At 45.1% G+C, this 22,361-nt stretch overlaps 1 protein-coding gene across 1 annotated transcript; it reads right to left on the reverse strand.

The window, feature by feature from the left end:
- Positions 1-1,022: 1,022 nt before the first annotated feature.
- Positions 1,023-12,466, reverse strand: T265_01225 (hypothetical protein; the record flags this gene model as incomplete). Its single annotated transcript, XM_009165210.1, has 6 exons — positions 1,023-1,498; positions 5,053-5,340; positions 6,360-6,896; positions 8,805-8,912; positions 10,408-10,544; positions 12,289-12,466. 6 exons carry the CDS (start codon positions 12,429-12,431, stop codon positions 1,164-1,166), a joined length of 1,548 nt encoding a protein of 515 aa, XP_009163474.1.
- Positions 12,467-22,361: the final 9,895 nt, after the last annotated feature.

A 22,361-nucleotide genomic window follows, 5' to 3' on the forward strand; every position in this document is an offset into this window, starting at 1 on the left:
CGAGCGTCCAACATTGGGTACCGTCCATACCTTTGTTCGGGTCCGCGCTATCCTAAGATATAGGGAGTCCACTCCATATTTTCAGGTCACTGACAGGCCTTACCTACTTGGGTGTGTTGTCCACTACAGCAAGGGTAAAAGTGTAAAAGAGGAAGGGAAAGAGTATACAGGTCAATGGGTCACGGAGGAAAGTGTATCACACCAGTCCCACTTAGTCATGTGAACAGAATAGGTAGTAGGTCAGCATAAGTTTCTTTTGAACATAGAGCTCTGGGATTAATGGTCTTACTCCGGCAGCTTCCGTGATCGATCAAAGTCCAAGTCTTACCGTCCTTGACTGGTTCAGTGACATCCGTCTGGCAGGATACATGAGTGACAGTTTGAAGAATTCCTGAGTTTGTCGGGTGTGACTATGACGTCATTCGTCTGAATTCGTGACCCGCAGATCTGTATACCCTTTTATATTTTTACCTATTAGTTTACCTAATCATGCACGTGATCCATGTCTGGCTTCATACAAATTTGATATATACGCCAGAATGAACAAGCACACAAAACGAGCTGTTTTCACTAAATTCGTTCTTATCATGACATCCACAAGTATCTCCGGTCGCTTAAAGTACTGCGTGTTCTGAAATCTCTCTATCAGTGAATAATTCTACCATTGCACTATTGAAGGATGAATAGCATCTCTCATGTAGGGGCACCGAAGCATTGTAGCTGTTAATGGCTTACCAGAAAAACTGGATGGAGCCCAATGGTCTCTTTAACGTGTGTTAAGACACGAAAAACCGAGCTGCTGCGTCCACTAACTGCCAACTTGTACTCAGGAAATAAGCTGGTCATTTAGCTCAACTGATGCCAATAAGGAAGCAGCTGAGTGACCCACTATTGGACATTTAAGCGAGGAGCAAGTTAGATGACTAGGAAACAAAAGTAATCTGACTTCGGAAACAACCGTTGACTTTTTCAGGGTAGTCACTCCCACAACACTGTTGCACACGTGGCGGTATAAATTCTACGTGAACGCAGACTTTCGTGTATTGTATTCGACCTGTGAAAAACGGGTGAACTAAAATTAGAAAACGTGAACACGGATTAAAAGTAACCCATAATAACAAAACGAGAAGAATCACAAAGACAATGGTGTTTGTTACAGAATTTCAAGATACCAGCCGTTCTACGACAGTTCCTGAGGTTTTCAACTGAAGCGGAGTTGAGGGAATCAAAAGAATGGGAAAAGTACAAGCCAGATGTTCGGTCTTGAGTAGCTTCCAAGGGATGGCTTCAAAACAAAAGTCAGAACTGTGAGTATCACAGGCCAAATAAAACTCCATCCGCAGCAACCAGCGGGACTCAACTGCGAGACCGCGAACGGGATTACACGCGACACAGAAGTGAGGAGTAACATCCGGTGGAATCGGGAGGGTGAATGGGGATAAACGGTGTCCAGCTGTCACAAGATCGAGTCCGGAATATGTTGTCGTGCGTGAAGCAACTGGAACAATGAACAAATCAAAAAGCAATTAGGAGTAATGAATTTCTGGTGGAAAATGCATATTGCTGAAGCTGGATAACTCGAAGGTGATATGTAGACGTCGTGGTTTCCAACGAAGGAAAAATTACAGCTCTCCGTCCAGGGGAAATTCTAAAACCTTACTGCTTCACGCTTACTATATGGATGGATTACGTGTGGATTATGACCCAAACTAAATTTTCCACCTTTATTTTTAACCAACGACTGGTTAGTTCAGTGGGTTATTAATGACAGATATTTGTTTGTACGTACGTTAGCACCCCAAGCAATATTTTACTTTATTATGGGTGGGATTCCATAAGCGTTATAAAGTAGCAAATTACGAAACAAAAGTGCATAGTGCACGGCATGTGACCCAGACACGACTTTAGGTCCACACACGCATAGGGACCCAAGATACCCACCGATCGAAAGTACACGCAAAATTGCAGACCTAAAACCACCTTGACGTGGTGGCGGTTTGAGTGCAGCAATGATCCCGCGGGAACTTCGCTCCACAAGATGGAACCATGACAGAAAAACAAAAATGGGGCAGTCAGACTGAGAGCAGTGAAACGCCGTACTACGCGCAATCACGATACGAGATGGTCTGGGGGTTAAGTTGTACTGTCCTCTGCGATAGGAGTGTCAAGACAGCAAGGTGTTTTCTCTAGGCGACCAGCAAGTTCATATTCATGGAAGCAGCGATGCTGCCTTTCTCCCGAAGAGACGGGTTAGAAAAGTACCATATCTCAACAGTATTGAGCTGAATTAGCCCAGCAACTCCCTCCAGTAAACCAATGCTGTACTTGGATGAAGCATGGCAAAATGTGAAAACGGCTGCGCTGTCTGTCCCACTTCTCCGATTCTGCCACAAGACCACTGGATATCGTCGAGATCGTTATCCATGATTGGTGCCGGGCAATCCGTGCCAACAAACAACGGAAACGATGGCGCATGCAAATCCCTTAAATGCCAAATAGTGAAAAGCCCAATGAAAGACCAAGATCTTTAGTGGACATCGAAAACTGGGGAGGTGGAGAACGCCCTTGCTACCGGAAAAAGCGGTGCCCCATATCAACTGATACGATCGACTTGCCCCGGGAAAGCAACGGTCGACTGAGAAGATGGCTCATCAATTCACTCACAGAAACGTCGACCAAAAATATGGGTGGAACACTTGGAAGAACTGGACTTCTACAACAGAGCCTCTGGAGATACGAGCGAATGGAATCTAAACAATAAACGCCCGACGGAAGAAGAAACAAAGCTGGAAATATTTCTACGGAAAAGCCAAAAAGGCACCGGCACCGGATGGCTCGTATTAAACCCTGTTCAAAGAAAACAGAGACCACCTAACAAAGCTTATCGGTGCGATACGAACCGAAGAAAAAGTGCTTGCAGAACGGAGCACGTCGACAGTTATTTCAATCTTTAAAAAGGGTACGGATGCTGTGTGAAAACTACCGTGGCATCAGCTCGGTAGCTGTGGCATTGAAGGTGTCCTCTGGCCTTATCCTCCGACGGTTGACTGGACACAGGGAGAGACAGATCCGTGAAAACCAAGCTGGGTTCCTTCCTGCAAGAGAATGCAACTATCCCATTTTCACCCCCACAGATATCGAGTACGCAGACGATATGGCTCTTCTTCGATATGGCACTGCCGTGATGCGAATACTGAATAATCTGAATAGTTGTGCATCACATTTTGAGATGAACTTCACACCTGCAAAGTATAAACTGCTGATGTAAGACCGGGTGGGCTCGGACCCTAACCTCATGCTTGTGGATGAGCCGATTGAGGTAGCAGAGAAATTTGTCTACCTGGACAGCTGTATCAGTCCCAGAGGCCTCGTGAAAGACGACATTTCCATCTGAATTGGAAAGACCGAAACAACTTTTGTGACCCTGAATCACCTATGGCGTAGGTGTGACATCCGTTTTTCCGTCAAGGGCCGAGTTTATAATACTGCGGGGGTTTTCATACTATCATGCGGGTCAGAAACCTGCCCGCTGCATGCCGAGAACGTAAAAAGAAATTTTAGGGTTCGAACATGGATATATGTTCCGAGCATTGTACGAGTCGGGTGGGAACATCAGATCAGTAATGCTGAAGTTCGCAAACGGTTTTCGAAAGAAATAACATCCACGATGGATGAACTTATCACTTTCCATGGCCACATGCTCCGTATGCCAGTCGAGCGACATCCTCAAAGGGGTTGAAAGGGGCCGGGGAGAGGTCAAACAATGACTTGGCAGCGAAGTTTGAAAGCGATTGCCAGAAAACTCGACTACGCTGCTCATTGCCATCTCCCTGGATGGGAGACCCCGGAATGGGACATATTATTGGTTAGACATTTTCAGAGATGGCCCAGTTACGCTCTCAATAGCGGTTTTGCATCAAAGTCACTGCATTCCTACATAGCCCCCTTCTAATCTCCTCAATTAAAAGTCCGCTGACAACCCTGTACTTACGTATAAATTATATCAGTTACCGCCTACAATGCGCAGATATCCACCCCACAGCAAACCAAAGAGACAAAGTAACTAAGACGGAAAGAATGACAGGCACTACATCCTCCCTAGTTGTTATCTAAATTTGGTACAACCAGTGGGGGGATTACCGGGAGCTCCCATTAGGTTATATGAATTTTAAAATGGGTAAAAGACCGTGTACCACTTGAAGTGCATTTTTAAAATGCTGATGAAGTTAAAATGATCCGCTATTTTCATTTATTACTTGTGGATAGACCATCTATTATTCGTGGAGACCTTATTTCGGGATGGAAGAACTTGGAGGGGCAAAAGACCAGTCCCGATGGACTGGGAGCTGCGAAGCTGCTCTAGGGTGATCAATCTTCTGTCAGACTTCGAAATGAGTACGGCTGCAAAAAGTTGTCTATGGTGCACAATCATTCAAATGGACGTTGATACAACGAACAATGAACGATTACTTTTGTCCGGAGGCGAGCCGGTGACTCAAGACAGCGTTCTTTTTAGGTGATTGGAGAAACTAGATGGCTATGATGCAGGCAAATATCAGAAAAGAATGCAGAAAGTCTCAATAGTGAACTTATCAAATAATAAACCATGCAATAAATCAGGCCTTGTCTTACTACTCGCTTCACTATAAAGCTCATCTTGTTGAACATGGTGGACTAACCAAACGGTTGGCAAAACGGAGCACTCGCAAAAATTGTTCAGTCGTAATATAGCTTCTGCACATAGCTATCAGCGCTAAATCATCTAGAGTGGCTCCAGCCTCCTCAGATTCACGCCCCAAATGTGAAATGAAGGAAACCTTAGGGTGTAGACCGAGTAGAGATCACGTAGTGATTACGGGCAAGTATGAGCGAGCAGCGCCTAGGACTATGGGGCCCAGTAACGGTAAACATTTCGGTGGGCGTATTTCGGCTAGACACAATGACCAACATACATGTACAGTAGACAGTCAGTATATATCAATACATACAACAAGCATTTGCACGCTATGTGCAGCAATTAAACGTTGCTCAGACGGAAAGCCAGGTACGTACTGCAATGTGTGGTTGACTCCGCCGTCCACAGTTTCTCGTATTCACTCAGGGGCAGACATTTGAATGCTGAGTCGTTATTGATATCAGCGTGTTTCGCAAACGTGTCCATAATGTCTGGATTAAACCGGTACCATTCCTCACATTGTAAACTGACTGTGCACCGCAGACAAACTATTTCCGCGTCCATAAAGTTGAAGTAACCGCGAATAAGGTCCTCAGCGCGGAAAAGAGTCCTCAACAGACAAAGGCGTCCAACAAATCCTTTGGCGCTAGATACAGTGAAGTGTGCTGAAAGAGATAATACACGTGCTGATAAAAAATTAACCCAATGGAAGAGCAGGAGAGAAAAAAGAAAAACTTCCTGAAAGGGGAATGCAAAGAGAAAATGGATGCAGATCAACAAACTTGAGAACTGTGAGTACGAAATGGGTCGTATTTGCATTGGAACCGACGGAATAAACTTGCACGTACACGCCATCAGATATAAGACACTGTCATGACCTTGTGTCAGAAAGGGTACAATGGAACAGTCAACTTTTGTCTAACACTACATGACTTAGTATAAGGATGTCCGATACGCAGTCCGTCTAATCCCCCCCACAAAACTTCAGCTAGGTTTGTTACATGCCGAATGACACTAAAACAGTGGGTAGTTTTCACAGGACAAAAACATTAGGATAACTGGTGTTCAAAAGAAACTGCTTCGGCAGGCACGATTTCTAACGAGCATCACTGACTTGGAAATCATAGGGTACTTTCAAATTCGAGATTGGATGAATCGGTCGGGGGACGGTTGCAATGCAATGAAGAAAAACAAACTGTTCCAGAGCGCACGAAGCTGCACAACAAATATCTCAGTCAGCTTTAACCTTAGAAATAATTTGCTTTAGATATTGATTTTCAAGCAAAACAAGCATAAGTGATACAAAATTTGCCCCTTAGTACGATATCAAATGGCATAAAATTTAAGCTCTTATGCAAATGGCACTCCGAGAAACTATAACAATTTGCCATACCTAAATGCGATCTTCTTAGATCAAACACAGTTGATGTCATATAAAAAGAAACGTTGGTTCGTGAATCTCTGGTCGGCATGTACATTGCATGCCAAATAGACCAATCCCCAGCTCAAGTGTAGGTGCTAAGCTGACAGTGACCCGTCGACTGAAACAGAAAGAATCTGAACTTAACTGTTGTATCAAAAGACGTGGAACACAGGAGTACCAAAACAAGCATAATTTACCATTGACACCATGCATCTGTTGAGCCAAATGACCTACGTGGAGTAAATTCCCAAGGCAACTTACTGGGTTGAGTGCAGGATAAAGTTCGATGAAGCTTCATGCGTTTTTCACTCTCAAGCAAACTAGATTCGAGGTCAGTATCACCGACGGTCCTGGTAGGTTTACTTGGAGACAGATGAGGTTCTCTTTTGTTCGTAGCCATAGAAAGTGCACTACGGAGATCTCCTGCGTTAACTTTCAGTGAAGTCATAGCGGGTTCGGAGGATACTGTTGAAAATACATCATAGGCAGGGATCCCGAATACACCATCATCGTTATTACATTGGGATGGAACAAAAAATGGATTTTCTTCATTTGGATGATAAACCGGAGGATTCTTGTGAAAATCACCGGAGACTGGGATGTGTTCTGGTTCACACAGCGACGAGTACAGTGAGATAGCTGGTAGCACACGAAAAGGAATCTGTAGTAGATGAGTAGATGTAGCTGAATGGTCCCCAGACTCTAACTGCACACCAATGAGTACTTTGTATGCTATTTTGAGCAGTTTGCCTCGGACACTTGGCGGGACATCCTCCGGAAGAATTGTGGAGATGTTTACTATGAAGAGCAAAAGAGCAGCGGAAATGCCAAAAAAATCCGACCGGACTAAAACGGGTAAGGGGAACTCGCCTTCCACGAAAGAACTAGATAACAAACACTTGATGTAAAACAAGCCTGGGATTTCCAAATCACTAGATGAATGTCCTGCTTTATCATCTAACGCCGATATACTAGATTTAGTATCTACATAACTACTGATGCGCCGAAGATGTTAACGACAGACTAATTTGGATTCCAACAGTAAACAAGCAGGAGAGTAGAAACACTTAGACTCCTAGACACGTTACATGTCTTTCCATTACAATAATCATTGACATGTTCCAGAGAACATCGGTGACTAACTTATAGCCATGTCGGTTCGCTCGAGTTATATATCTGAGTTCGCCATCCGTAATTGATATTCAATGGGAGCTAGTACCAACAGCTAAGGCAATCCCGTTGCCTTAGCATAAAGAGAAGAGTTCCACAGCGTACGGTCTAACCAGCTCACTCATACCTAATAAGCCAGGCAGCTAAAACAATATCAGGCTGCATAGGACCTTGCATAGGACGAATTTCTATAAGGATGCATGCACAGATAGCAACTTACTAAAACCAATGACAACGCGATCTGTAGCACTCTGTGTCTAGCTAGCATGATGACTGAAAGAAGAACGAGAGCTGAGGTACTATCAGGTAGCCTAAGCTTAGACAGAAACAGTCGAAATCCAGGAGTTGGGTTCGAACCACGGACCTTCCGGTCATTAAGTTCGCCGCGTAACCACTGAGCTATCTCGAAATCAGCGGCTTAGTAGTGTGTCGAATTTGTCGTCACTCAAGTGAGTCTTCTACTTCGGCACCTGTTCGAGCAGACACCAGCAGTGGGCATCAACAATGTCATCTTGATCATTGAAGAACCGCTTGCGAGCCAGTGGTTAAGTTTCTCAAACAAACAAAAAACCAATAGATGAGTAATTTAACAAACTCCGTTTGCTTCGGTTTTGACGGAATTCGGCCTGAAGTTGTTTCAAACGTGGATAGCTGACAGAACATTAGGTGTATCACCCTAAATGGGGCTCACAAAGTCGGTGTAGCCACGTCGAGCGCCTGGTACATGTTCAAAGTTTAAGGCCTCAACTTCAGCACTGACTAAAGCCCTGGTAGACCACCTGAGTAACGTACTGGATGAAGTGCTACTGATATTCGGACACCTAACCTAATTGTTACCAGATGCGGTCAGATAACGGATAAATGGACGGTAGGCATTAGGAATTTCGGTGCTTCTATCATATATGAGCTATATAAAAAGTGTCACATGATTTGCTTGCTGTTTTCACTATTGGCGCTGTGCACCAGCTGTGAAGCTATATCCTATTGGTAAATCAAAGTAAGGAAGGGCGAGCTGAAGTAACAGCAATGTCATGTGGGTGACAGAGAACGAATAAATGAGTATTCGTAATTTAGAGCAGGATACCATGGAAGTCAGAAAGCTAAACGGATTTTGTCAGGAAAAGATTGGTGGTAAGGTTCCCTCAGTTGTCGAGAGAAGTTCACACGAAAACTACAACAGATAACGCTGGAAGGAATGCAAATATGGTACCTCCTAATGGAGATACCATACTAGACAGTAGTTGTTGTGAGCTCCCCGAAAAGGTGTCCTTTCTTTTAAAGGTTCTCTGTTAGTCAGTTTCCCAGTTGGATCCCACATGATAGGGCACTGCGAAAGCCTGAATGCATGGAAAGAAGGATGCACCTCATAGCTGGGAAATGTACAAAAAAAGTTTAATGCCACTGGTGTGGCGTGGAGGGGCAACACAGTACTGAACTGCCCTCACTGTTCTTCCGCACACTAATAATCCGAAAGGTTGTGTAAATAAAATCATACACTGCTTTCGACCACAATGGGTCTACCCAAGAACGTCTTACCAGGGCTGGAGAGACGGTCGGCTTCGTTGGAATGGACAGTCATTCGAGCAGAATAAAGGAGGCTTGTGTTGCTCTCGAAGGCGGTTGAAAATAAGTTTGTGCTATCAACTGAAAGACAAGGGAACCCATGCAAAATGAGTTAGCTTTTAGCATTCTACTGGCTGTTCCGGAAAACCATAATATTACCATGGCTACAAGAACAAACAAACCATCAGGTTATGATATGACCCTATACCGCAACTTTAACTGGTTACACAGTCACGTGATGGACTGCGCATAACAACAGTGTGACAAAATCATAATGAAGGTCATTGTCGTTTTATTAGCGCGGTCGATAGAATATACTGGTGAAAGAACAAGGTGGTCCATAGTGGAGCCAAATTGAACAGTTCTGTAAGCAGGGCATCGAGCCTAGAACTGTTCTCCCAAATGATTCAGACTACAGCGTCTGGAGAACCTAAGCTTAATTCAAATAGAAACGATGCTTTTCGGAAGAGACCCTAAGTAGCGAGAACTTAAAAAAACACAACCGACCGTCCTAAAATCCGAGAAGCATAATGCACTGGCGTACGCACAGAGTTCGTTGTCTTACGCTATAAAACAGTCGCACATTGTGGCCACCAAACGTTAGGCACCACCCAAAGAGCCAATAATACCATCAAGTCTCTCAGATAAAAGGACTATGAAGGCATTCAGATGCATAGGGACGACGATGGAGGGAATTGAGCCAACGGAACTAAATTTTAACCCCCAACTCAGCAATTATAAGACAAACATACTATTCATCCAAATATTTCGTGACGGCAACCCGAGTGTGATAACACTGGTGCCAAACTGCTGTAAAGCACATCAACTTCTTAGGACGGAGCTTTGAAAGGAGATGACGAACGAAAACGGAGGAAACCTAGTGCTGACTTGTCGCAAACGAAGCGTTTGGCAGTGAAGATGAATTGAATTCTAGCAAGAAATCAGTTGAATAGAACAGTCATACCTAAATCCCAGATTGTGTCCGATCTCACATCAGTTACTCGTTTAACGTTTGTGGCTGACAGTAAACGAACTGCTAGCATTCCGAAACTTGTTTTCAGTCCCATTTAAATGGAAAACTTGGAACTGACTGCCATGCCGTAGTTAGTTTCAACCAATAGTATTAAAGTACCATATGATGGAGGAATAATACTACGTTCCTCTGCTGCTCTTTACAGGAGATACAGAATAACTGAACATAGTGCTATCGTTCATGACGATGGTGAACAAAATTTCGCAACAACAAGCCTCTGCCTATCTGGAACAGCCAGAACTAGAGTACAGCTCACACAACCATAACTTATAGCAGTTGCTTGTCTAATTCCGACATCCCTGATGAATATTCGCTCCTAACAGTCATGTTCATACACGGAACAGTATGCTGAAGGGTGGCCTACATGCTGGTGGAAAAGCAGAGAGCCGCCACAGTGAAAGCCTCCATGTTTATCTCAATCTCCATTAAACACTTCATGAAAAACAAAGTCTCAATAGTACAACAGGTGCTGTGACGGAGGGCAACCTAGGTGTAGTGAGAGCATGAGAAATACAAGCAAACCGGAAGTACAGGGAAACTTACACCAATGTGGATCACCATCAGAAATAAACTTTTCTGCGGAAATCTGCTTCGTAGGGATATTCAACTTATGCTTCGCAAGTGTTTGTTGGTCGAGCTTATACTGTCCCACAACGTAAGCCACCATCCCAGTGATTCTGCTAGTAGATGGAACAAGTAAAAAGACCAGATGGACAGTAATCGCGCTGAGTGATTCGCAGTACAGATGACTATAATGCAAAGATGAACTTGAAGCCATGTGTAAGAAACTAGACATCATCCTTATCCAAAACATGGGGACCATCGTAAATAGAGACGAAACTTCAAAGTACCCAAAGTCAGCCAAGTAGGTGCGAAAATCATTCCGCACGCTAAAATAGGTGAAGCTTGTTCCATTGGGTGACTGCTAGAAAACACCCGAGAACTTTATGGGCTAAAAATGAAAACCTGGAGTAGCTAGATCGGATCAATGACATACAAATGTGTGGCAGCTATAAATAAGGGATTGGAAGTATCGGATGAATGAGCACGTTGACCAAGTCAACGTCGACAAAGAGCATGAAAACGGCTAGTATTCGTCAACCACGCGAAGTATGGGATGTTAGTGTACAACTGGGTCATAAAATCCCAAACATCATGGTTGCATGTGAACCAAGCGAAATCTTGGGAATTCACAGTTATGCAACTAAATGAGCTTCGGCCTACCGCCAGGGATAAAAAGATACTCGCGATGGCCTTTCACAGTCCTCGACACTTTCCAGTAAATACAATTCAGAGTACATAAAAAGCTAGAAACTTGACCACTACGCAAAGATAAGCGACCACCAGTGCTTGAGCATAGGTTTCCAAAAACACTGATAGGATTTGGTAGGAACATCGGATTACTCACGACCATCAGTGACGATGAGCCAGCCACACGTGCATCGGAAACTTCGCAAGAGGCAGGAAAGTCGTAGTCATTAAATTTAGTCAGATTTGTTAGAAGTGTCTTACAAGGAGGCCGCCCAAAAGCAGCGAGATCTGCACAGATCCCTGCAGCTTGGGATTCGGTGCAGGTTAGAGTGACAAGTTTCCCATCTCACACTGAAGTCAACACGGCCTGACCAGGAAGCGCATTCAAACCCCCAATATCTCGGCAAATTGCCACAGTTAGCATGCAGTGTACATAAAGTTACACCTACAAAACCAGGTAGTTATTAAGTGCTGAGGGTGTCACCTCACTTAATTTGGCTAGCCACTAGAACCATCAGATTTGCCACCTTTAGGCATTCCCATCATTCCTCCCCCTTCATGGTAGAGGTTCCTTTATCCATGGCAATAAAGTAAACATACACGTTCTATGTGATCATAGAAATTTGGAGGTTGTTGCTTGCTCCACAAGTACTTTCAGTTTGATGGGGTTAATCATCAGGGAGGATTAACATCACTAAAAAGAGGACTTCGTCATGTTCCACTCAAGGAACTCTGATCAAACTCTTGACCCAATACTTCAACACAGGATAGTCAAAAACCGACGTATTGTTTTGGAGGTTTGTCTGGATCAGCTTCACCTTGTTTCGCAAAGCTACACGAAAATTTTGAAATCAAATGGAACGCTAGAAACCTAACATATTCTTTATGACTGATGAACAAGCATTATTTCTATTCAGGTGACGCTAGCTGAGGCGAACGAGTACTGGTGTGACTAACCAGTGTAGGAAATTTGACGAATTCAAGTGTCCCGATTGGCCTTTATATTTTTTACCAAAATATCACACTGCATCAGATGTTTAACGTCTGCCGTCCGGATATCCACTGCGCCTAGCACTTATAAGGACTTTGATAATAAGCGAATGATTTATTAAGGGTAATCCTTACTGAAAAATATTATAACAGATAAAAAATAGCTTTCTTCATGAAACTTACCATGGAACGTTATTTTCATGTTTCGAGCCCCCAGTTGGACGCAAAGACACGACACAAGCAATAGGTGATCCAGCGAGTAAAACTGGTGGGTTCAAGAGATGACCAGTTAGAACGTGACATTTAAAGTCAGCTTTCGAGGGCATTCCAACGTTTGTAGAGGGAATAGACGGATGATATTCTGGAATAGTACAGAAGGACATCAACTATACTGCCAATCATACGATACTCAACAAGCCCGGGATGAAATCCAGGTCAGAAACCACTCGTGCAAACACGATATAGACACACTGGCTGAAATGCCATGGGACCACAAGGACAAAAAGACCGGTTCTCTGCCATAAGACAACGGATCTTATGCCGAAAACACCGCGTCTTAAGTCGATTGCTCAGAGATAAGTGTTCGCGTACACACTTCAATGACAGGAACGACTACCGATGTGCCCCATCATTCAGGAACTTTCCATTCCTCATAGCACTGAGTTTTTCTCACATTCGTGACCCATGATACTCCGCCATCTTTATAGGGGACTGAACAAAGGCCCCCCGGATTCCGGTGTCTCCTCACGTTCCACCAGGAGTATTTCATACTCAACCCCCTACTTCTAAGGGGCGACTGAGATTTACCTTCCCTCCCCACGTGCACTGTCCCCAGTGGCGCAACCCAGCTAACCGGCTATTCGAAGTGCTCTCCCCATTTCTCAATTCGGCCAGTTTGTAAGTGAATTGATGGACCGTCCTTCCCATTTATCCTTTCACTGACATCTTCCCTTCTTCCAGTCAATCGTACGGTTGGTAGGGTTGTTGGGCGCGGCTGTTTCCGGTGGCATACACCTCGATCCCCTGAGCTTTCATTGTCCTTGAAAGTATTAGACCTTTGGTAATGTGTTTCCTTAGATTCTACACTATTTGGCGTGTGAGAGATCTACCTGCGGCGTCGTACTCTTTACCTACTGCTTTGGATCCCCTGGCATGAATCGAAATTAGCGATTTCGATCGTGGATTGGAATGCTGTTTTACTGACTTGCGAAGACCTGGAGGAAAACTGTATCACACGTGACCACACTCTGGTGTGAGCAGAACCACGTCGTACCCACAAAAGGAACGGTGATCCTGAATTGTGGCTGTCCACCGGTGGTTGATAGCCACATGATCCCGACTGGGTTCACGGCTGATTTACACCTGGTGTTTGCTAGGTTGTGCAGTGCCAGCATTTATGTTGAAAACTCGTGCTGATCAGAAACAGCTGATGATCACCACACAATAGACGGCATCGTTTCCGTTGTCTGCGCGACGAGCATTGACTCCGATTCGCCCGTCCAGAGGTGATTCTAAGGGGCTCAGATGACCGATTTTGGCATTCATATCGCCCGCAAGGACGACAGTGCTAGTGCTTCTTGCTTGACAAATGATCACGGATAAATCTGAACAGAAAGCTTCTTTTCAGCCTCCGAACGGCAGTCTTTTTGGGGCATACGCCAAAACTACAAACTGGAACCAGTTCTAATGTCGAATTACATTGGGATTGATTGAGCTGAATAAGGCGGTGAAAAAACAACCTTTCACTGTAATTAAATCCAGCAAGGCGTGTTCAGTTCTGGGGCTGAGTGCAAGCTCCACGCTATGTATTTCACTAGTCGTCGTTCATGGACCACTGGATGCACAAGACCACCAAACCAGGAGAGCAAAACGCGAAAGTGCTGGGTTACTCTTGAGAACTTTGAGATGCATCCTCATGCATGAGTTTTTCTAGTGTGTTTCAGAGACACAACAGCACATTAACTGTGTGACAGTATAATAACTGTGTATTACCTTTTTGTTACCTTGCGGAATTCTGAGGTCAAAAGCTCCGATGTAGAAATTTTTTGTCAACGGGCGGCGAGGTGGATAAGGCACGCTGGTGAGATAAGTGGCGGTCAAATAATCCAGCGACGCTTCCTTGTAAGGTGTGGAGAGATATTGATGGACAAAGAACTGTGCGGGCAAATGACTGCTCTCGGTTGACTAGTCTGAGGGATAAGTTGAGGTGACATACCTTAAGCCTTTGGTTCAAAAGTCAGACCTACAGGGCAGTGGGTGGGATGGTTTTGTTCGGAGATGATGCCCCTTGAGACTTTGACTCAAAAGTCTGGCCGACGGAGCGGCGGGCAGTAATTTATTCTGAGGGGCGCCGCCTACATTTAATGAGTTATTAGTCTGACCTGATCGGCTGAATCGGGATGGCATGGCCCGAGGGCACGTAGATATCTCACCCCTGGTGACGTCGCGTGCAGCAGATGCGTGTGGGGTCCTATTGGGTTCGTGACATGACCTGTGTGCATTTCAATCGTATAGGAAGGTTCGCAGGCGGTGAGGAAACCCGTTGGGCGATGAGTTCATGAGGTCCTTGAGGTTGGTCTTTTGTAATCCGTCCTTCCTCGGTAGAAAGCAGCATCGCTGCTTCCATAAATCTGAACATACTTGTCGCTTGGGTAAAACTTACTGCCTTTATACACTCATCACCGAAGACAGTGTGAATTTAGCCTCATATCGCTTGGTAATACGGTGTCTCGCTGCTCTTTGTATGAATGCTCCCATTTTATTTTCCTGGCATGATTCCAACTAGTGGAACAAAGCTACAGCCAGTTTATCCCTCGAGATCACTGCGGTACACAAGCCCGCCCACCACGTCAAGCTGGCAACTTTTAGTCGGGAGCACTGCCGCGAGCACCACCAACCATCAATCAGGGCGTTCACTGACAGGGCCTTTTGACTCCGTAGATAAAATAATGCTCCTAAATATACCCGCACAGGAGTCCTCGAATTTCGATAGTATACTTCATGTCCCTTGTACTGTTATCGCTGAACACCAACAATGAACTTTCCATATGTTCTTCCCACAATCCATGGGGATAATCAAGGCTGCCTCCTATCATTCTTGTTTTCAGCTGTGAATAACGAAACCCCTAAATTTAGATATACAGGGACCGGAAACCTGGGAAACCAAAGTGTAACTGTTAGGAAGTGGATTATGTTGACGATACGATTGAGTTTTCCCCCGCAAGGTCAGTCCGCCCTGCTCTCGGTTGACTAGTCTGAGGGATAAGTTGAGGTGACATACCTTAAGCCTTTGGTTCAAAAGTCAGACCTACAGGGCAGTGGGTGGGATGGTTTTGTTCGGAGATGATGCCCCTTGAGACTTTGACTCAAAAGTCTGGCCGACGGAGCGGCGGGCAGTAATTTATTCTGAGGGGCGCCGCCTACATTTAATGAGTTATTAGTCTGACCTGATCGGCTGAATCGGGATGGCATGGCCCGAGGGCACGTAGATATCTCACCCCTGGTGACGTCGCGTGCAGCAGATGCGTGTGGGGTCCTATTGGGTTCGTGACATGACCTGTGTGCATTTCAATCGTATAGGAAGGTTCGCAGGCGGTGAGGAAACCCGTTGGGCGATGAGTTCATGAGGTCCTTGAGGTTGGTCTTTTGTAATCCGTCCTTCCTCGGTAGAAAGCAGCATCGCTGCTTCCATAAATCTGAACATACTTGTCGCTTGGGTAAAACTTACTGCCTTTATACACTCATCACCGAAGACAGTGTGAATTTAGCCTCATATCGCTTGGTAATACGGTGTCTCGCTGCTCTTTGTATGAATGCTCCCATTTTATTTTCCTGGCATGATTCCAACTAGTGGAACAAAGCTACAGCCAGTTTATCCCTCGAGATCACTGCGGTACACAAGCCCGCCCACCACGTCAAGCTGGCAACTTTTAGTCGGGAGCACTGCCGCGAGCACCACCAACCATCAATCAGGGCGTTCACTGACAGGGCCTTTTGACTCCGTAGATAAAATAATGCTCCTAAATATACCCGCACAGGAGTCCTCGAATTTCGATAGTATACTTCATGTCCCTTGTACTGTTATCGCTGAACACCAACAATGAACTTTCCATATGTTCTTCCCACAATCCATGGGGATAATCAAGGCTGCCTCCTATCATTCTTGTTTTCAGCTGTGAATAACGAAACCCCTAAATTTAGATATACAGGGACCGGAAACCTGGGAAACCAAAGTGTAACTGTTAGGAAGTGGATTATGTTGACGATACGATTGAGTTTTCCCCCGCAAGGTCAGTCCGCCAGACCTACTTTAAACTGAATAGCTGGGAATTTCGTCGAAGCTGAAGGATCATGTGTACGACAGCAGTGTAGCAGCAATCCCTCACCAGTGCAGCGTGGTCGGGGCGTGTAGTGCGCTTTTCTAACCAACACCTAGTAAAACGTTTTTTCATCACTAGTCCACGCCGCCGAAGGAGTCGAACACAATGCATGACACAGTCACAATGAGTGTTGTGGGAGCTTCAAGCCCCCTGAGTACGTTTCACTTGCTTCGGCTTGCAGGTTGTAAGAGATCTTAAAAGCATAGCGCTTAACCGACCTCAGTAGAGTTCATGTTGTCACGTTCCAGCCAGAATATCCGCAGAAAGGTAGCCAGTTGTTGCCATCCGCTGCGTTGGAATTTGTCCTCAATGGACGTTGTGTCAACCCAAATGATGGTGTCTTACTTAAACATGGTGCACAGGTGCATCGTTTTTGTTCAAAGATTTAGGCACGTTGTTCTTGAATGCTTTTGTTAGGGGAAAGGGCCTTTATGTACGTGCCAATTTCCCTTCTACCAAATCTTTTCTTGAGGTATTATTTCCTCACAGTCATATGGCGACTGCTGGTAATGGCCTTCATGTATCCATGCAAAGTGATGAACTGAGATCGCTTAGACCTCTTCCATGTAAAAGGGTGAACGAAAAAAATTGTGAGGAAGACATAGGCCAGCTCGGAAGTCAAACATGCAAGTTCTACCTGAGGTAATTTAGCCTGAAAAGAGGCTGATTACAAAGACCACAAAATAAGCCGGCGCGAATACTCTACCGAACCCTACAAAACTACTAAAACTTAGGAGAAAAATACCATTTTTATTGAAAGGCAAACAGTGATTGTCAAGAAGAGTGGAAATGCGCGTAATCAAGCACCGTACAATAAGGCACATATATAAAAATAGGGGATCCGTTAAAAAGACAAAAAAATTGCCGAGGTAGAAAAAGCTTAACAACAATTAGGTAGTTTTCCAAACTTGACACAGTGAAAGAAACAGGCTCCCTGAGATGCTAAAAAACTGGTTCACGAAAATAGCTAGAACGCTTGCTCCCCAGTTGGCGGAATCGCAACGGACCGTTGAGTCGTGTAGGCCACGTAAATATTCCAGAATACAGCGATTGTGTTAATGAATAACACTCTGAAAATACCATACGGGATTATTCATAAAACAGAAGACCTACCGAAAAGGCAACGGAACGAAGACAAAATTAACAACTTGAGCAAATGGCCAGATCTGCAGAAATTACGCGAGTTTCGATTAGGTGAGGTTGTTACCTTGTAGTTCATTAGAAGGACATTACCGTAGTTTTCGGAAATTTGCCTCTTCCACATGTCGACCGAACGATGGCGAAGTACGGTCAGGAGAGACAAGACGCCGAAGAGTAACGGCGGCGTGAATAGTAACTGAAGCATGACAAATTCGTGAACATGAGTGGAGCTCAGTGGACAACATGAAACAAAAGAATCTGAGAAAATCGTGGGCAATAAATCGAAACGTCGACAGTAAGAAATGATGGGGTTAAACCAAACAGAAATGACAAGCGGCACGCGTAATAGCATGCTAGGTGAAGTTGTTGATCGGTATCATTTGACACAGAACGATTTGGAATGGACGAATATAATACAGCCACCAAAAACACTGCTCTTCCACACTAGCATTATCGTCAAATACAACACAGTAGTATGCACCACGGCCCAACTGTGGTATAATCGTGGAGAACAACCACCAATAAGGGAAAATACGAGGTGCTAGGTGGACATCCGATAATAGTCTGAGCGCTAGAGGGAAAAGCCCACAACTTGCGAACGGTAATGGATAACCACAGAAGATGGTGAAAACCACACGATACAAGATCCACCATCTTGAAGATCACACCGGCTAATTTCGATGGGCAATCGGAAGAATACGATCGCAGTCAGCATACCACGGCAAGCTGAAAAGTGCTTTTATTATACTAGCTATCGTTCGATGATGTAATCAGATTTTCAACAGAGCATTAACTCGTTGGCAAGAGGACTAACTTACCGAACGGAATGGTCGTAGTTTGAACCCAACAACTGCAGCTCGACCACTCCTATCTAGACTTGGGCAACTCGGCAGTATTCCAGTGCCGGTCTTCCTTCGCGTGTCATGGCAATGTTGCAGCTGAACGATTTTTTAATAACTCGTGAGATGTTTCTGGCGGAATTCACTAACTTGAGCTATTTTACAAAATACTGTCTGGTGTGCGTGCAAAATAATAACACCACCATCAGTCAGCAAAAAGAATATTCCCGGTGAAGAAAAACTCAGTACGGCTACTTTTTAGAAGATACTGCCTACCAGACTGTCGACAGTACGAACCTCTAGTTCCTCATGGTCATATTGTGTAGCTTCTGTACGTTGACGAACAGTGCGAAACATATGGTCCTTAGGAAAGTCTTTTCTACTAAGTACTGCAAAAATTTCTAATGGGACTAAGATGGTGACTGTAATTAGGCTCATAAATATTCAAATATTTAAGAGCAACAACCTCGGGTTTGTAAGGTTGAAAAAGTAAAAATCGTTCAGCAGTAACACCCTTTCGGTGCCTAGTTGTCATGTTACCTGAAGAAAGCACGAGGCCTGGGATACTTCCAGGTTGCCCAAGTTTAGACAGGGGAAGTCAAGAGGCAGAGGTCGGGTTCGAACCACGGACCATCCGGTCAGTAAGGCCAACGCGTCAAGATGCTAACAAGTTACAGTATTATGTAACCTGTGTGATTATCAGTGTGCAGTGTGGCTGGACTGTCAGTTACGTTGACCACTGCTGTCCGATTACTGCAGTACATAGCAAAGCCCTCAACCCAAACGGTCGCAAAACCCCCCAGGGCTGCTAAACTATACTAAGCTATGCTTATCAACAGCTAATCGCTGTTTTCTAGATTTTCATAACAGAATCTCGCATTTTCCCATTCACATCACATGGATAATCATTGCTCTCGTTTTACTCTAGCCCAGAAAAACGCTGTTTTAGACAGCGCGTGACACAAACGTTAAATGAACTGTAGATAGACGAGAATTGTTAACATGATAAAGAAAATCGCACAGAATTGCTTGACCAAATATCTTGCGAAATTAAGCAACCGAATAAGACTCCGAGCTATATCTGCTGGCGTTTCGAGCCACAAGCTGTCACCGTTATTTGGACCTCCGTCATGGCCCCTAAGTGCTTCAATATGAATTTTAGTCTTCCAACTGCGCCCGTTGGTAAACCTCTCCAGTTTCCGCCGCTGGAAAAGTTGGAGCATCAACCTGAGGACGTGACTCAACATCAATCATATCAACTCAATAGTGTTGAGTCCACGGGAGACATTTATTTTATCACCGAGCTGTTTGTGAGCCACTCACTAGGCAAGTGGGATATTTAGCAAACCGGGATAATAAAAAGGATGGGAAGCCGCGAATGTCTTCAGCCCCAAGTAGTCAACTTCCACAGACGTAACGGAGCACAACCGGAAAGACGCGTCGTACACCCGTCACCTAAGAAGGCTGATAGCTCGGTGTCGGCACAAATATTAAGGGCTTTTGGAAACGATTCGCATATCTACGGGTCGAGCAGTGCGCTCGGCTGTCGTATATTTGGCCGCGGAGAGTTGACTTCTCATGAATATGAATTCACTCACCGTCTCAAAAATTTTACCTCAAACAGCACGATTAGCGATTCTGACAAGTGGAAACGACTTATTACCGCTGCAAAGCCCTCGAGTGCAGTTGACATTATATGTAGATTGTTGCAAGTGATTAGGGCGCACATTTACTGACCGGAGGGTCTGTGGTTCGAACCCGGCCTCTGCTACCGGACTTCCCTGTGTAGGCTTGGGCAACCTGGCAGTATCCCAGCCCTCGTGCTTCCTTCGGGTGGCATGGCAGCTAGGTATCTAGCTGAACGATCTTTTTCCTATCATGCTGATGTCGATAGATATTGGAGTCTGCTTCCAAACAGAAGTCAGTGATGATAGGCATGGCTAACAACGCAATATTAGTTAACAGAAGCGAGGGAATTAGAGACCACAGGCGGCCCCTGCGGCCCGGTAAGACCCAACCACCACAAACGGTGACGGACGATAAGTGAACTAAGCGGCAAACCACTGCTCCCTCTTTGTGATATACAGACCGTCTATGGTGATCGGTAAGCCATCTTATTTGAGTTGTCAAACAGGTCCAAGGGGCCCGATGAATATCAAACTTGTTGCACGGACGTAACATCGGCTTATCTGATAAGAGTCGAAGTTACAAAGCCGGCGTGCGTTCAACACTGCTGTATGAATTGGAAAATAGGCCTCTATTATCTAAAAAATTGAGAAGGCTATCAATGATTGACCGTTAGGCATCTGAAAAAAATGCCCAGGTCTGGTAAGAAAATAGGATCACTAAGCTGCGGTACCTTAAATATCTTTGAAAGAAGTCAACTGCAATGTGCTTTGTATTCTAAAGGATCAACTCCATCGAACAGTCTGTTTCGCGCAACTAGCAAGGGGTCAAGGTGGTCTCGGGAGGATCCCGTCAGGACGCGGAAGCGAGGTACGGACGGCAGAAACAGAAAAACCTGAATGCATTGGGTCCGAAGACGGCCAACATCCATAATCCTTGGACTCCAGCGGACAGAGCCTTGCGGTACTTCCCATGGCACGCCTACGTCCATTAATGCATAGTTTACCACCACAGAACCCATGGATGAAACAAATGTCTTTACAAACATTTGTAGGCTGTTTTCCTCAGGTAGTTTCCAACCATTCAGTTGAATGTCGCTGTCAGTGCAATTTGATTTATTCAACGTCTTGATTGTTTACATTGCTTGCCCCGGGAAAATTCAGGCTACAAACAGGAAGCCGTCCAGAAAATGACGGAATAAATTACATTATGGTATCCTGCGCATGTGATCGAACTTCTTGTGGATGTTCATGAACCATAAGTGATCCTTAGGTTGATGTGCCAGGCCGGCTCCCAGAGGCCATCGATACGGATGAAGTCAGTACGCCATCTACAACAAAGAACGATGCATCGGTCGCCCATTAGAACGAACATTTTTATGACCACCTACTGCCACTTAGTCGGATTATTAAACTGTATTAGAACGTTGGGCTGTTAACCATGATACCGTTAAGTCCTCGGGGATTCGCGACTACATATGTTCCCTCAAGTGCCACCGAGGTCATAGTCAGGAGGACCTGACACCGCCCGTATTGTACATGGATGGAGGTGCAGTCCTCCATCAGCATTTGTCTGATCCATTTGCCCCGTTCTGGAAACGAAGACTGTCCCAGACAACAGAGAGATCTCGGTAATAGTGCCCACCTTTATCAAAAGGAGCACATTGAGACTGTAGCAATCACGGGGAGGATCAGTTTGACTTGGAGATAACGGAACATTGGGCATCAAATGTTCTTTGTTCTCTCATGGTGACCCGTGAAGCGATGGCTTGAGAATAGTAAGCAGGATTCCGGAATAGCGCGGGCTGCGTTGCACACAAATTCACACTCCGCCAGCTACTAGAACAACGCCATTCACGCTTTTGGTATTCCTGGACCCTTCAGGCTTATTTCACTTTGTTGATTTTTGGTGCCTCACTGCCACGTCACCAGAAAGCACCAGAAGCACAAGGGCTGGAATACTGCTAGGTTGCCCAAGCCTAGGCAGAGGAAGTCGAGAGGCAGAGGCCGGGTTCGAACAACGGACCTTCCGGTCAGTAAATTCGCGCTCTAACCACTGAGCCATCTCTCCCCTGTGAATAAGGAGAATGAGGAAAAAAGAGTCTCGAGTAGAAGCTTATGGTCAAATTCGTGGAATGAAGACAAACGATTGTCCATGTCCGGTGTGAAGGCGATGGCTTTGATGCAAGACGGTCATGGATTGCGTGACAATCCATACCTGTCAGGATGACTAATCCTTGTTTTGTCTTGTCCCACAGTCCCCATTCGTTCGG

This window comes from Opisthorchis viverrini (genome assembly GCF_000715545.1).
Source record: "Opisthorchis viverrini unplaced genomic scaffold opera_v5_13, whole genome shotgun sequence".
In the NCBI taxonomy this organism is placed as follows: domain Eukaryota; kingdom Metazoa; phylum Platyhelminthes; class Trematoda; order Opisthorchiida; family Opisthorchiidae; genus Opisthorchis; species Opisthorchis viverrini.